Source organism: Hylobates moloch, unplaced genomic scaffold (assembly GCF_009828535.3).
Source record: "Hylobates moloch isolate HMO894 unplaced genomic scaffold, HMol_V3 SCAFFOLD_1, whole genome shotgun sequence".
NCBI classification, from domain to species: domain Eukaryota; kingdom Metazoa; phylum Chordata; class Mammalia; order Primates; family Hylobatidae; genus Hylobates; species Hylobates moloch.
This window is the reverse complement of record NW_026652276.1, coordinates 220,419,119-220,435,396: the sequence shown is the minus strand read 5'-3', so window position 1 is coordinate 220,435,396 and position 16,278 is coordinate 220,419,119. Positions and strand designations below refer to the sequence as shown.

At 38.0% G+C, this 16,278-nt stretch overlaps 1 protein-coding gene across 6 annotated transcripts in view; it reads right to left on the bottom strand.

The window, feature by feature from the left end:
* The window catches only part of LUC7L2 (LUC7 like 2, pre-mRNA splicing factor), a 71,998-nt gene that overhangs the window by 53,279 nt on the left and 2,441 nt on the right, over nt 1-16,278 (bottom strand). Inside the window, exons 2-5 of one of the 6 annotated variants that reach the window (XM_032761897.2) lie at nt 6,728-6,804; nt 4,695-4,729; nt 3,424-3,494; nt 1,742-1,836 (exon numbers count right to left, since the gene is read on the bottom strand). In XM_032761897.2, coding sequence (XP_032617788.2) covers nt 1,742-1,836; nt 3,424-3,494; nt 4,695-4,729; nt 6,728-6,804 — 278 coding nt within the window. Of the gene's footprint in view, nt 1-1,741; nt 1,837-3,423; nt 3,495-4,694; nt 4,730-6,727; nt 6,805-12,187; nt 15,233-16,278 lie in introns of those variants that run through there. The other 5 variants (XM_058427136.1, XM_032761902.2, XM_058427146.1 and 2 more) reach the window with 5 other exon arrangements.

The following is a 16,278-nucleotide window of genomic DNA, read 5'->3' as shown; positions in this document are numbered from 1 at the left end:
AAGTGAGTAGCGCCTCGGCCCGGCCGCCCCGTCTGGGAAGTGAGGAGCGCCTCTGCCCGGCCACCCATCATCTGGGAAGTGAGGAGCGCCTCTGCCCGGCCACCCATCGTCTGGGAAGTGAGGAGCGCCTCTGCCCGGCCACCTATCGTCTGGGAAGAAGTGAGGAGCGTCTCTGCCTGGCCGCCCCATCTGGGAAGTGAGGAGCGCCTCTGCCCGGTCGCCCCGTGTCTGGGAAGAAGTGAGGAGCGCCTCTGCCCGGCCGCTCCATCTGGGAGGTCTACCACGGAGGCCAGAAGCAATGTGGGGGCTGGACGTGGTGGCTCATGCCTGTGGTCCCGGCACTCTGGGGGGCGAGGCGGGTTGATCACTTCGGGCTAGGAGTTCGAGACCAGTCTGGCCAACTTGGCGAAACATGAAAAATACAACAGACAAACTAACCAACCAACTCAGTGACAACAAAACAGGTCTACCCTGGAGTCATACTCTAATTTTTTCTATTTTCCTCCCTTTCTGATCCTTTATCCCACTTTCTTTTTCTTCCTCTTCCTTCTCCCTCTTCTTTGTCAAATAGAGGATTGAGTTATTATCACTGATCCATATAAAGTCCCTCTCTCATTTATTTTAACTCCCACCCCCCATTTCTATTCCCCGACTTCCCATGTGCAGCCTTCCTAATATGTTTGATACGCATCTTTTTGTTTGTATGTATTTTTAGAAAATGTTTATTGTTTTTTGTGTGCAAAAAAAATTAATTAAAAAAAATTAAAAAAAAATTAAAAAAAAAAATTAAAATAAACTTAAGGCTCTTTTTTCCCATTAACATAATATAGTTTCAACTGTCTTTCCTACTGGAAAAAGTCAAAGGTGTTTCCTGTTGCATATGCCTTGACACATTATCTCTTTGGGGCATGTCCTTAATTTTAACTCTTCCTATCAAAGAATAAACCACTCATTTGGCTAAGAAACCCATTGCTTCTGAAAAGGCGAGTCAGAAGTCTTACTTCATTTCAGTCATTTCTGGCAAATGAGAACTAAAGCCAGCTCGAGGTTTAGCCCCTACTAGCTCCCCACCAGGATCAGATGCAGCTATGAAGGGAAGCTACTTGTAATAATTTCAACCAAATCCCAAAGTCAGAGAATCAAACTCTCTGTTCCATATTCCAACAGGTCCATCATCATGCAGTTTATCTTCCAAATTAAAACGATGATACTCTAAGATCAACATCTCTGCAGACACAGTATCTAAATTGAGCTTTACATTATTAGCAGGAGCAATATTTTAAGTGACAATACTCCCAAATTAAGCTGTGTGGATATAAGTATTTACTAATATATTTCCCCACTGATTCCACAATATAAATGTGTACAAATCTTAACAAAAATGTATACTGTACTAGATAAAAGTCTACTCTGTTTAACAGTAAAAGGAACTTTAAAAATAAATTATTTTATTTCTGAACTAAAAGTACAAATGCTATATAACTACCTCTGTATTCCAAATAAAACATGCTTTTAAAAAACTGCTCTGAAGAATGGAAAAAAATTATGAAACAAAACCTATCAACCACTTTTGTGAGGAAACCCATTATTGAAGATTTAAGTAATCATCCTGAATAAACAAACAATAAAGGATGCAAATCTCCCCTCACAAATCAATTCTTTTGACACAATTAAGACTTTATCAAGTAGTTCATTACTGCAGCATATCAGTAATCAAACAATACATTTAGTAAATACATACAGTTCCAGAAAGGACATCATGAGGACAACAGTTGAGAAGGTGACTCTTGCATACTCTGTCATCACTGAATTTGATTCGTTGACGAGTAGTATCTCCTGTAATATAAAAGAGTTAATAACATTCAAGGTTAGACAACTGGAAAGTATTTTCTGAGAGCCCTACTATTACTAGCTTTTTATGTGTGGCTATATACACACATTATAAATCAGCTCAAGAAGGATTAGTTTTTATATACATCCTATAGAAAAACTATTTTAGACAACATGCAGTTGCAGTAAGTGTACTGCATACATAATTCAAATAGTCAAAGTGAGAAAGCAATGCATTCTGTTAAATAGAGTACTTCAGAAAAGCATAGGATTTTAGAGTAGGAATGGACTTTTAAAGATTATCGAGTCCAACTCCTTCATATTGCAGATGAGAAAACTGAGGCCCCAAGAGGTTAAGCAACTTGCAGACCCACTAAGAGAGTTTAGACTGGTATACAATGTTCCCTTCTTGACACTAAGTATTGATATATTTTTATTTACAGTAATTAAAAAACATAAAAAATAATCTTGCAAACATTGCATACACACTGCGAATCCCCACTGAACCCCAGACGCCATTTCTTCCACTATTTTGTTCCAGCTGAAGTTCTCCCTTTTGCTGCTGGGAGGAGTTAGAGAGGGTAGAATAACGCGTTTAAGAGCGTACAAACCTGGAAGAAGGACTTACACACCAGTCAAACAAAGGCACATTGCCTAATGAAACGTTAACTTTAATACGTCCAAAGGTTCCATACCTCCAAGTTTTATGTAGTCTGAGCTTTTTTATACTGCCAAACTGGGTATATTTAAATTCATTCTGTCTTCAAAAAACACAATCCACCTACCTCCTAAGCAACAGAAGCATCCAACCTGCTTATCAAATATGGCTATCTACTCAAAACGTTAAAGAATCTAAGAAAAAGAAAGGTAACTAGCTCCAATAACAAAATATAGATGTTAGTTACAATTTTTTTGCTTAGAATCCCTTTGGAAAAACAAAAGAAAAAACTCATAAGGATGTTTCCTCTTTCTATATAGAATGATAAGCCCTAAGAAATGTGTTTTATTTTAGCCTTAAACTGATACATTATCGATGAATGAAAACCTACTGGTGAATTACTGAAGCAAGAACTATTGGTGCCAAAAGAGATATAAATACCTCTGTACTTCACGTGATATGCCTGGAGCACTCCAAAAACTTTCGTGTAGGATGTGATTCAATCATTTAGTTTCTGTATTTTCACAAGTAAATAACAAAAAAGATTAAAACTTTACCCCTTTATATGGTCATCTACTAAAGAGCTTAACTCAAATTCAACTAAATACTATCATTTTTAGATGGGGTAAGATTTTGTTCAAATTGTTTTAACTTGGTTAAAGATATTTTTAAAACATTCTAATTTGCAACCAGGGTATATAAAATTTTAACAACAGTAATTTATAGTTAAAAATAATAGCTTCAGAGCAGTTCAACAATAGGTTTTCTAGAAGCTTGTCTCTAGTAGGTTATTTCTGACACAATTTGGAATATTCAGTTTAGTGTTTACGCCTGCTACTATAATAAAAGTTATTTTGATGGTCCTTTTTCCTTTTAAACACAACTGCTTTTGTTCCACATTCATTAACACATCTGAAAAGTTAGCAATAACTCACGGCTTGGCGAATGCGGGGCCTTTCTGACACTCCCTTGCAGATTGAGGTAGGCAGGCATAGATACATTGAACCTTTACAAATAAAACAAGGGGCCAGATTGTTCATTTTGTATAGAATAAACTCTGCCAGCAATTTCAATACAGCATCTAGAAGTACATGTTGACTGTAAAGATTGTTTTATATAAAAACAAAAGTGAACAAAATCAGGGTGTTTCATTTTTTTAAATACTGACTTAACAAGTACAACCCCAGATAATTGTATGACTGTCTACAGGTTAAAAGTCCAAAGCTGGAGCTCTGGACAATGTCTTTGAGCCAAGTGGGGTTTTAAAAAATTATTTCTTTAAAAAGTATGTTTCATCAAGACTTTGGTGAGGACCTCAAGCTCATGTTAGAATGGTGCTATGATAAGCTCATATCAGAATGTCAATGCTATTTAATTAGAGGCTTTTTGCTTCCTACCATTTAAGAAAAAAATTTCATTTTAAATCTGTACCCTAATTATATTAAGCAATTTTAAAATGATAAAATTTTAAAGTTGAAACAAAACAAAAAAACCCTTATGTATCTAATAGTCTTCCTGCTAAAAGTATCTAAATGTTTTGGTAATGTGACAGCAGAATCATTTCAGTGCTTTGTTAAACTAATGGCTCAGGCCTTAGAATAAAATCAGTATTCATGAAGTTCTTTTTTTTTTTTTTTTTTTTTTTTTTTTTTGAGACAGAGTCTCGCTCTGTCGCCCAGGCTGGAGTGCAGTGGCGCAATCTCGGCTCACTGCAAGCTCCGCCTCCCGGGTTCACACCATTCTCCTGCCTCAGCCTCTCCGAGTAGCTGGGACTACAGGCGCCCGCCACCACGCCCGGCTAATTTTTTGTATTTTTAGTAGAGACGGGGTTTCACCGTGGTCTCGATCTCCTGACCTCGTGATCCACCTGCCTCGGCCTCCCAAAGTGCTGGGATTACAAGCGTGAGCCACCGCGCCCGGCCCATGAAGTTCTACTAATCAAACATTTCATCAAGTAGAGTAACTGATTTGTGCTTAACAACTTACATTCAAATATTAAGTTAATTGTGCCCTGAAGACACAGCTATCAGCTGAAACATGAACAATTCCTAATAGGAATATAGCGAACCAGAAGTATCCCTGGTGAGCTTGTGTTTTTTAAAATTTTTATGGATACATAATAGTTGTACATATTTTCCCTGGTGAGCTTTTAAAATCAGAATCTGTTTCTATAAATGCCAAAAAGTATTTTAAAATAACTCCTCACCTCAAATGAGTGGGTGCTCCATAAATATTTGATAACTGTAGCAAACACAACAAATACAGCTATCAAATAGCAGCCATTATAGAAATCTTTAAAACAATGAAATAATAAAACGCTTAATAATTTGAGATACAGAAATACCCTGAGAGAGAATGGCAACTAACTTTATTGATATTTTTAAAGTTCTGCTTAGGGGACTTTAAGGTTGACATTTTAAAACAATCTGGCCGCATAACCATGCAGTACTTAACAAATTTATTTGGGCTTATTCCATGGAAGTACAATTCAGCTAAACCAACAATGATTTTTTAAAAGAAAAATGCTGGTAATTTGGTTTCTGTCAAGATATCTGGCCCAAACCATGTTTTTCATAAGAAACTAGGTAAAATAGCGCCTATTTTATAAAAAGAAGAAGAAAGAACTGCAAATAGGAACCAAATCACCTTATAATACAAGAAATTATTTTCAATTTAATGTGCTTTATCTTTGGGTTTTGTGGGCATAAAGTCATATAAAAATAACCTAAATTATGGGGGAAAAAAGTATCCTGTCACAATGACATTGGATCCAAATCACAGAATCAAACCTATTAGTGACCACATCTGCTGTGCTAGGCAATGGAATTACAAAGGGGCATATAAGACAAGCTTTCTCCCCTCAAGGAGCCAATGATTTTGCTAAAGAAAGAGGACATACTAATTTTTTTAATTTTTTAAATTTTTTTGTAGAGACAGGGTCTATGTTGCCCAGGCTGATCTCCAACTCTTGGCCTCAAATGACCTTCCCGCCTCCACCTCCCAATATGCTGGGATTGTAGGCAGGAGCCACTGTACCCAGCCGAGGATATATTAATGGAGTAATAAGTTATAATACAAGATAACATGATCCAAGTATCAAATGTGTTTCAATTAGGTAGTACTTCAGGAATTCTTAGACTAAAATTACCACCAAGAATGGAGATATTGGGAAAAGCTTCATGCAATAAGTAGCCAAAATTTGAAGGAAAGACAGGACTTAGATCAAAGGAAAGTAGAAAAAAAAGCACTACAACCTGGAGTAATAGCTTTGACAAAGCTTATAAGAGCAAGAAGGTTTGGGGGAACAGTAAGTAAACCATATTTGGCTTTGGCAAATGGCTTCATGTAGAAGAATTGCAGAGTTGGGATCAGAACAACACCTTTTGAGTAACATTTGATTTCTTACATTTTTGTTTTTTAATCCAAATTTTTAGTGTATAAAGTAAAAAAAAAAAAAATTAAAACAATGGAACAGAGATCAGGCGAAGTTACTTCTGTCAACAACAAAAAATATCCCACCTATAAAAACATGGAGATCTCTCTGTCCTATAACCTCTAAAATAGTTAATTAGGCCTTGTACATAACTACACAGCCAAGTTTTTAGAATTAGAAACTTGATTTAGAACTCTAGCAAGTGAGGTGTTTTTCATTTTAACAGAAGCATCAACTTTTCTATTAATTCCTATTTCTACCAAATTCTCTACCAAGCAACAACTCTCTTACCTCCCTCTTTTGTTCAACCCCTTCATGAGTTTCATGAATTATAATCTTTGAGAACACCTGAGTCACAAGTATACAATAAAAATGAGGATGCATATTATTCATCTCCAGGTCTGTCACCAATGTACCAGAGCCTAAGGCAGTCAGTTCCAGTCAGGGAATATGGACAGGTCACTTTAAAAAGAGGCCTCCTCTCTAAATTATACTCAAATACTGCTATTCTCAAAATCCCCTTCCATATATCAGGAGGGAAAAAATAAGCCCACTGTAATTCCCAACACTGCCATTCTATGGTCCTGCCTTTTCTGAAACTTATATTAACACTTAAATTTTATTAGCAACATTACAACCTTAGCCTAGGTAGTATCTGACATGATTTTATACGTTGCATGCTATCTTCCCAATATCCGCCCCCTCCCCCCAGTACTACCCACCCTCTCCCTCCCATACAAACAAGAAACCAAATCAACTTTCATAGATTTAGGTGCTATTTTAAAAACATCAAAATTTTACTTTACCCATTCTCTCCGATGCTCCCTGTATTTTTTTAAGCTGTGAGTGGATGACCATGCTATGTGATCAACAACTGTGAAGGCTAAGCAAAAGTGAACTGAGTTTAGTATTGTAATTTCAAAAATAAAGTTTGTAATATTTGACATATTTAATGGTATGCAGAATCCTATTTTACTGTACATTATCAGGCATTCATGGCAAGCAATTTACAAAAACAGTATTTATTTTGTACAGAATTAGCTTAGAGCTTAGCTTAGGGAAAACAAAGAGGGAGGAGAAAATGCAAGAGCATACAAAGCAATGGAGACACTCCCATGTCTACAAATGGGGGCAGGGGAAGGGAAGCCCTCCTACATTCTCTAGGGTGGCAACTGAAGCCCTCCCCACAGGTATACTAGTTAAGGGTCACGTGTCACAGTGGGCTTGGGAAAGGACAGTTTCCTTCCCTCTGAAATAAGATCCATAACCCCTCAGTGAAAGGAAAGCTAGAGCTACAGAGGTGTACAACCAAAAGCTTAAAGCTTGTTTTCCTGACCCCTTGAATCCCTAAATGCAGAGAAACGTTCCTTCCTCCTTTTCCCTCCGATTTCCTCCCTCCATTTCTTCCAACATAAGCTGTTGAGTTCACATAATAATGTGGGAACTGTATAAAGATCCATGGCCAATTTCTAGTCTAGTCCAGGGCAGGAAGGGATCTAAAGCAGTACACAAGTAAAACCTTGTGTCACTGGGCACGGTGGCTCATGTCTGTAATCCCAGCACTTTGGGTGGCCAAGGCAGGCAGATCACCTGAGGTCAGGAGTTCAAGGCCAGTCTGGCTAACATGGTGAAACCCCGTCACTACTAAAAATATAAAAATTAGCTGGGTGTAGTGGCACATGCCTGTAATATAAGCTACTCAGGAGGCTGCGGTGGGAGAATCGCTTGAACCTGGGAGTTGGAGGTTGCAGTGAGCTGAGATAGCGCCACTGCACTCCAGCCTGGCTCGCAGAGCAAGACTCTGTCTCAAAACAAACAAACAAAAAACCCTTGTGTCTTCATGTGGAATCAAAGTAAAAGCGATGACTACTGCTGCACAATAACTCTTAAACTAAGGAACCAATCTGATCATTTTTACATCTTCCTCAAACTTTCTCACCCACTCTGCCAACTTCTCCCACCTACCTTTGTTGTTCCTTTAGAATTCAGCTTAAAATCCACCTATACAAATCCTTTTGTAATTAACCTTTTAAAAAAACATTACTCCCTTGCTACATGTTCCCTTGTTAACATATACACTCAGTTTAACCCACTGTATATTTAAACAGTCCAAAGTATAGGGTTCATTTTACAAAAGGACTCATCACCATGTCTTAACATAGTAATACAGATGCTTTGAAAACATTTAATATGTCTTGATCTATGTAAAACTTTCCAGGCATATATTTATTACATAAGGAAAGGGAAGAGTACTATGCCAAAAATGGCAATGGGAAAAAACAATTATGACAGTCTGCCTTCCAAATGTGACATCAAGTCATTTCTAAAAAAACAAAGAAGCTTTCCTTTTCTCCAGAAAATGCAAACACAAGGGTGCTATACAGCTCAGAAAAGCTATCCTTCTTAATCTTCTGGTTCCTATGGTCCCATAAGTTTATAATCAGAAATAGGTACCAGTATCACCCCCCACCATAATCCCCATGACAAGCCGAACATTTTAAAAATGTAATGCCCATTGTAGAAGAAATTTCCAGAACAAGTTCATTCTTGCTGGATACGATCAAAGATTAATGTTTTTAAAATGTTAAAAATCTGGCCCACTTGTCTGTGAAAATCCGTATCACAAGATTATAAGAATGAGACTGGGAAACAACCTTGTTAGTAGAAGAAAAACCTTGTAGGATCTTTTGAAGCTAACCAGAATGGTGATGATGAAAATGTGAGAACAGGAATACTAAAGAATCTCCATTCCAAGGGCTCTATTCCATGCCCTGCACCTATCTTCTCTCATTATATTAATACAAGCAAAGGGTCTTGACAGCTGACAGGGAACAATGCCATCATGTTTTGGGGGGTACCTGCTTTAGGAAATCTATCAGCCTATTTCTCTTCTTAAATTTACAAGAGACATCAGAAAAGCCTGAATAGTTACTTTAAAATTAAGTCCTAAAATGGGTTACATAGAATTTATTTTAAGATACATGGCATAAAAAGTTGCAGCCTGCTAAATTTTATATTTTGATACTTACTTGCAGAGCTGCAATTCTGATATAGTAACAATTGCACTCTGGATAGCTGGTGCCTTCTATCATCCAGAACTTTCTATATACAAAATTAGAAGTAACTAAAGCTATCTTTGGCTATCAAGCAATAGCTGAAAATAATCAAAGAAAAAGTAACTGGCTGATTTATCTATTAAAAAAGACAAGTTCTCATCAGCTGGTGATAGTTACAGAAGCCAACTAGAGCCTCCCCAAATCCAAAAGAAAAGAAATAAAAAAGATGAGAATATCAAAGGACAGAGGTGATAGACAACTCAATGATAAAGGAAGAAGTTAAAATGAAAAACAGATTACCATGAAGGAGACGTGAGCCTTAAAACTAAACAACACAGCAGAAATATTGCCTTACAGTGAATACGCAACAAATTTACAAAAAGGATTGCCTCTGGGGAAAGGACTGAGACTGTGAAGGGGACCACAAAAGACTTTATTTGTAATGCTTTATCTACTTTTTCCTTTTTTTTTGAGACGGTGTCTCACTCTGTCGCCCAGGCTGGAGTGCATTGGCACCGTGTCGACTCACTGCAACCTCCGTCTCCTGGGTTCAAGCAATTCTCCTGCCTCAGCCTCCTGGGTGGCTGGGATTACAGGCACCCACCACCACATCTGGCTAATCTTTATATTTTTAGTAGAGACAGGTTTCACCATGTTGGCCAGGCCAGTCTTGAACTCCTGACCTCAGGTTGATCCACCCGCCTTGGCCTCCCAAAGTGCTGGGATTATAGGCGTGAGCCACAGTGCCCGGCCTCTTTATCCATTTTTTAAAATTTGACAGAATATACGAAATAACATTTGTTCAATCATATAGATGCTTGCTTGACCTTTGTACTTTTTAAAACATTTTTAAAATGCAGACGCCTATAATCAGTATCACAAAACTTATTACTTAAAAATAAACATTCATATGTAATTCTTCATTCCCATTAGATTTTTAGTCAAAAGATGACAGAAGCAAATTATGTCTATAATCTCTAAGAAAAGGAAATAAAGATATAACTAAAGCAACTCAGCAACCTGGGGATACTATGGAAAGTTAAGAATCTATTGCTATAAATAATTACTATACCCTAAAGCACATCAACCAATAAATATATAGAACACCATGTGCAGGGAAGCATTCCCTCTAACACAATGGAGTAAATTAAATTGTAACAGGAATTTTTCTTTTTTTTTTTTTTTTTGAGATGGAGTCTCACTCTGTTGCCCAGGCTGGAGTGCAGTGGCGCAATCTCGGCTCACTGCAAGCTCCGCCTCCCGGGTTCGTGCCATTCTCCTGCCTCAGCCTCCCCAGTAGCTGGGACTACAGGCGCCCGCCACGACACCCAGCTAATTTTTTGTATTTTTAGTAGAGACGGGGTTTCACCGTGTTAGGATGGTCTCGATCTCCTGACCTCGTGATCCACCCGCCTCGGCCTCCCAAAGTGCTGGGATTACAAGCGTGAGGCACCGCGCCCGGCCGGTGGAATTTTTCAAAATATTTATACATGGTGTCCAGACTCAGGTGAATCAACTGCTTAGTCCTAGCAACATGCCCTGCCGCTCTGCTCCTGTCCATAATGCAGACTCACAGCCACTTCCCCTAGCATTTCTATCAGGCCTCTCTTTGATAAGTAGCTTTCCCCACAGCCAGGCACCTTTTCATATTCCCACTGTGGAACCAGTTGGTGAAATCCTGCAGAACCATCGACCCCCGTGGACCAAAGCACTAAAGGAGAGGTGAGAAATTGAGCTAAATGAGGTAATTTCACCCTGGAGGTCTAGATGGACCTCTCTAGGGATCTCCTAGATCTCTCTGTCTCACAGGCTTGTATTTCTGTCCAGTCATTTCTGCTTACTGGCTTGGGTATATATATAGTTCAAACAGCTTTCCTTTCACATGAATACTCCCTGGAACAGTAATTTCCAAAATATGAGATTTGCACAAAAGACAACTTTGGGTGTTACATGATTTTGCCAATATATTTTAAATACCACTCAGTAAGAAAATTATTAATCACGATTAAGTCAAGAAAAATGTTCCCATTTTGCAACAGTACTTGTTTAATAAATTTAACAACTTCTAATTTTTAGCACAGGAACGATTCCTAAGTGACGAGTCTAGTTATATAATATACCATTTTGTTTTCATTGTATTTATTTTTATGGTGGTATAAACTTTCATTTTAAAATTAACTTAAAATTTTTAGAAAGTGAGTTGACATAAAGGAAAATATTAAATAAACAGAAAACAGTAAAAAATAATAAAGGCAAGGCTGGGCATGGTGGCTCATGCCTGTAATCTCAGCACTTTGGGAGGCCAAGGCAGGTAGGTCACTTGAGGTCAGGAGTTTGAGACCAGCCTGGCCAACACGGCGAAACCTCATCTCTACTAAAAATACAAAAATTAGCAGGGCATGACAGTGCATGCCTGTAATCTCAGCTACTCGGGAAGCTAAGGTAATCGCCTGAACTGAGAGGCGGAGGTTGCAGTGAGCCAAGATCAGGCCACTGCACTTCACACCTGGGTGACAGAGACTCTGTCTCAAAAAAATAAATAAAAATAAATAATAATAAAGGCAATAAGTGTGACAAACATTTGGGAAACATTTATCTAGAAGAGGGTTTCTCAAACTGTTAATGTGTATCAGAATCACCTGGAAGGTTTCTAAAAACATAGATTACTGGGGCCCATACCCAGAATTTCTGACTCAGTAGGTGGGTCCAAGAATTTACATTTCTAACAATACCACGTGATGCTGAGGTGATGCTGAATTGCTGGTCCAGGGACCACACTTTGAGAATAACTAAACCAGAACAGTGATCAACAAGCTTTTTAAGAGTCAAATGGTAAATGTTTTAGGTTTGCGGGCCATGTGACTCTGTTGCAACCATTCAACTCCGCTGTCGTAAGCTAAAGCAGCCATAGACAATATGTATATGAATCAGCATGGATGTGTTCCAATAAAACTTTATTTACCAAAAGCAAGAGGCCATAGTGCCAGTCCCTGATCTAAAACATACCCTCAAGTAACTTTAACTATTAGTTAAACTATTAAAGTTACTCTAAGAGAAAAGTCTACCGTTTAAACTAATACTAGGGCAGAATACAGAACAGCCAGGTATACTATAGATACTATCCAATAATTATCAGTTAACTCTAAAAGAGAAAACTGGGGTCTGCAGAAATCTAAGGTATTAAGAAAATTAAAAACAAAAACCATTTACCATATTCAGGAGGCAAGATTCAGCAAGGGCAGCTGGTTAAATTCCTTTCATGTTGAGTCAAGTAAGTCAAACACCAGTTGTACATGGTTCACAACTACACTGGAACATATGGGTCAATACTGAGTGCTTTTTGGAAAGAAGTTTTAAAGATTCTTTTCTATGCTAATAGCAAAATATGACATTTATTTATTCAGCTGAATGGACTTCATGTTACTTTCTGACGGCTTTGACTTCTCAAAGTCCTAAGTTACTCAGTTCAAACAAAAACTTGGAGCTGCAGATTTCAGTTTTTACAAATTACTTTTCTCTTTATCCTCAATAATCTTGCAAAACTGAGTAACTGACCTATTTTGGCCCTGCCTTCCAATATCTATTCTAGCAGCTGCTAGTGCATGAGAACCTAAACAAAAAGGAAACAGAACAGCTTTTCTGCAAGTTCTGAATTCACAAGATTCCAGTCAGAAACTTACCCTCATTCACTCCCTCATTCTTTTTCCAGTAAGATGTTCCAACTTCCTTCATCTTCTTATAGTTTCTTAGTAGACTGATTAAGTTATGTCAAACTGCTTGTTTCCTCAAGAACTCTACATACTAACAGCAGTAGTCTTTAAGGACTCAGTCCTTTCCAAGCACCTTTCTGGAATTCCATCTTTGGGGAGTATCTGCCTCATTTAACTAGTCTTGCCCACTTACTGACCTTTAGTTTTAAACCATCTGCCTGTCTTCTCAACCCTCCTGCTTGCTGAACTCACAGCAACTTTAAGCTTCAATGCTTTGTATGAACCACCTGTTACTGAAGAGTACCTGATTCACTAAACCTGACCTTGATCCATGACACCTCATGGCCACTGAATTCCTACTACCCATCTTGAACACGCAGAACACTACCATCTATCCTTACATGACAACAACCAACCTAAATAAAAATAAAGAATTTACTTGCTCCTTATAGAACTGATGCAGAAATAGACAAAATGATTTTCTTTGTTTTGCTTATATTTACCTGAAGTAAAAGAATGTCTCAGAAGCATATGCTTACTTGAGAAGAACTAAACAACTGTAGAGAAGCCAGGAACGATGCAATGTTATATGAAGCGATACTTTTATTGTTTTCTGGGCTGCTGTGTAGACAGAAATATTATTCAGAGTTCAAAAGGCAAAATGAGGAAAACTTTTCTTTTTTCATTGATTCACTATGCAGGTGCTTTCAGTGTTTTGGATATGCCTGAAACTCTGATAAAGTTAAATAGTTAACTGAAACACAGAGAAACTACTGTTTAATCCTATGAAACTCCTTATATTAAAGAATTTACAAGCTCTAGACTAAGAAATATCCTGTTATTATTTTTAAAATGTCTGCTTATATATTAAAGGCTCCGCCTCCTTCACTTAAAATGAACAATCCAAGTGGAATAAAAGAATGGCTTACAACTGACCAAGAAATGAATATGGTTCATTATGTTAATGAGAAAAAATTAAGAGAAAATGTTTTCAATGTTGATGAAAAGTCAAGGAACACAGATTACAGTAAAGATGATTTTATAAATAAAATCCATTAAAGAACGCACTACTTCAAACTTTGATTCAATAATTTTGCAGAAAGGCAGAAATGTCATACTATCTTACAGATTATATGGTTATGTATTACTAACCTTACATTAGCAACAGGTAAATGGCTTTCTTAACTGTATTTTCCTGGGTACGAGGATGAGTATCCTTTCAGTTTTATCTCCCACAAACTATAACTACTGTACAACTGATCAGCAAAAATATTATGATTAATATGTTAACTGAGGAAGTATATCCTACAATTTAGAAAGATTAACATTTAAAATAGTTAAAATTATTGAAAGTTTTAACTTGCCCAAAACAGTCCCTAACCATAAGGGACAACTAATGATGCTATAAAATTCTATCTAACATTCCTAGTCTACTTGTTGTTTTGTAGGGCAGGCTGCCATTCCTGCCTATTTTAATCAAAGGTGGTCTCTACTCCCATTTAAAGGTATAAGCAATTAAGAGATACAGAACCCTCAGAACTACCTTCTGTAACTTACCTAACTGCTAAGCTTAAAATGTAATCTAGGCTGGGCGTGGTGGATCACCTGAGGTCAGGAGTTCGAGACCAGCCTGGCCAACATGGAGAAACCCCGTCTCTACTAAAAATACAAAAATTAGCCAGGCGTAGTGGCAGCCACCTGTAATCCCAGCTACTCGGGAGGCTGAGGCAGGAGAATCACTCGAACCCAGTAGGTTCGAGGAGGTTGCAGCAGTGAGCTGAAATCGTGCCACTGCACTTCAGCCTGGGCGACAGAGACCCTGTCTCAAAAAAAAAAAAAGAAAAAGATGTAATCTAAATCCACACCCTCAATTTTATTTAATTCTTATTGCATGCATCTTCCCAGCCTTTCCTGGGATCAAGACCAGAGACTTATGACCAAACTGTATTTGTTGGCAAAGGGGCTTTAGCTAAGGAACATCCTTGCAATTAATCCAACTGAGCAAAAATCATAGTCTGTGTGAGGATATCGGGTTCTTCCAACTGTCACACAGACAATTCTCAAACTGTTTCTTGGATTTTTCCTGTGCATCTCCTTCCTGCTTTCAAATAGAATGAATATGTTCAGGGAAAACAAATTATCCCTCTCCCCTCTGCTAATACTAACAACTAAAACAAAGATATTTGTAAAATGTAATGAATCATAAATGAGATAAAATAAGATACTAGTAATTACTATCTACTTACAGCTCCTCCTTTCTAAAAAAACTTAAAATATATTTATTTTTCAACATTTCTGAGTATAACACAGGAAATTATTTGGTTTCCCATATAACAAATTACAGATTTAACTTGAGGCAAAAAAGGTTAAGTGACTTACCCAAGGTTACAATTAGAGGTACAGCTGGGGCTAGAAACCAGGTCTCCTGAGTCTCAGCCCAGTGCTCTTTTCCTTAGCCCATGATGCCTTATCAGAAAAATCCAAATACAGTCAGACCCCCAGTTATATGGGTATGAGTTACACTGATTCACATATACAAACTTTATATAGTGTGACCAATGTTTCAACTCACGCGGTACCCTGCTTCCATTTATGCAGTATGCCAGGCATCGGCACGATTTTCAGTGGCACACAGGCGGTTGCCACCACCAGGGCCCTAGGCAAAATTGCAAAGAAGGCAGAGTTTGTCTTTGGCCCTCCCACCTCCCTTATGCATTCCTCTCCCACCTCCTGGCAGTCCCCCTGCCCAGCCTCCCGGCACCATCATGCTGCCCTCAGATTGTCTAAAGCCCCCAATTTCCACCACTCACCCAGGAATGTCCTTTCTTGAAGTACCCAGTGATCCAAAATTACCTCTCCATTTCCCTGCTAACAAAATTCCTACTCCTAAGGATTCCAGTGAAGTTCAGGTAATCTAAATGATTAACTACTTTATGTAATTCAAGTTAAGGTACATTTAACTAACAGACTTAAATCTCCAATGAATTTTAAAAGGAACTAATTAAAAACTGTCAGGAAGGGGAGGGAAAAAACCTTGAGGGGGTGAGGAGGTAATGTTTTCCCAAAGCCCCAGGACTCTGTGCCACTTCAGATTCCTTCACAGACAGGACACTAAGGGTTGAGGGGGTCACTGCCACCTTGAACCCCACTTCCAAAAAAGAGAGTAGTTGGAATTTCTCTGGAATTAAAAAAAAAAAAAAAAGGACAGACTTGCCTTAAATACCCTCCTACCTACCTTTTCCATCTCTCTCCCACCTCCTGGATACCCATTTCCACCTCTTAGTGCCAGACACCCAACAGCGTTCCCATAAGCTGTTTGTGTGTCCAATACAAGGCTTTCCATTAAATGGTTTCAAATTACATGGTGTTATTCAGGGGATGTTTCCATGTTCCCCTATCCCTGGGTAACTTGAAGTTGACTGTATGCTAAAAAAGAACAATCCTAATTATTAAAAGCCCTGAATCATAAAATGATATATATAAACTCATTAAATGGTAAGAAAAAAAGAGAATGTTCTGATTCTTATTTTGCATATATAGAATTTTGATATCTAAAAAAAACTCCACTCAATTATTTTTCCTTGAAAGTAG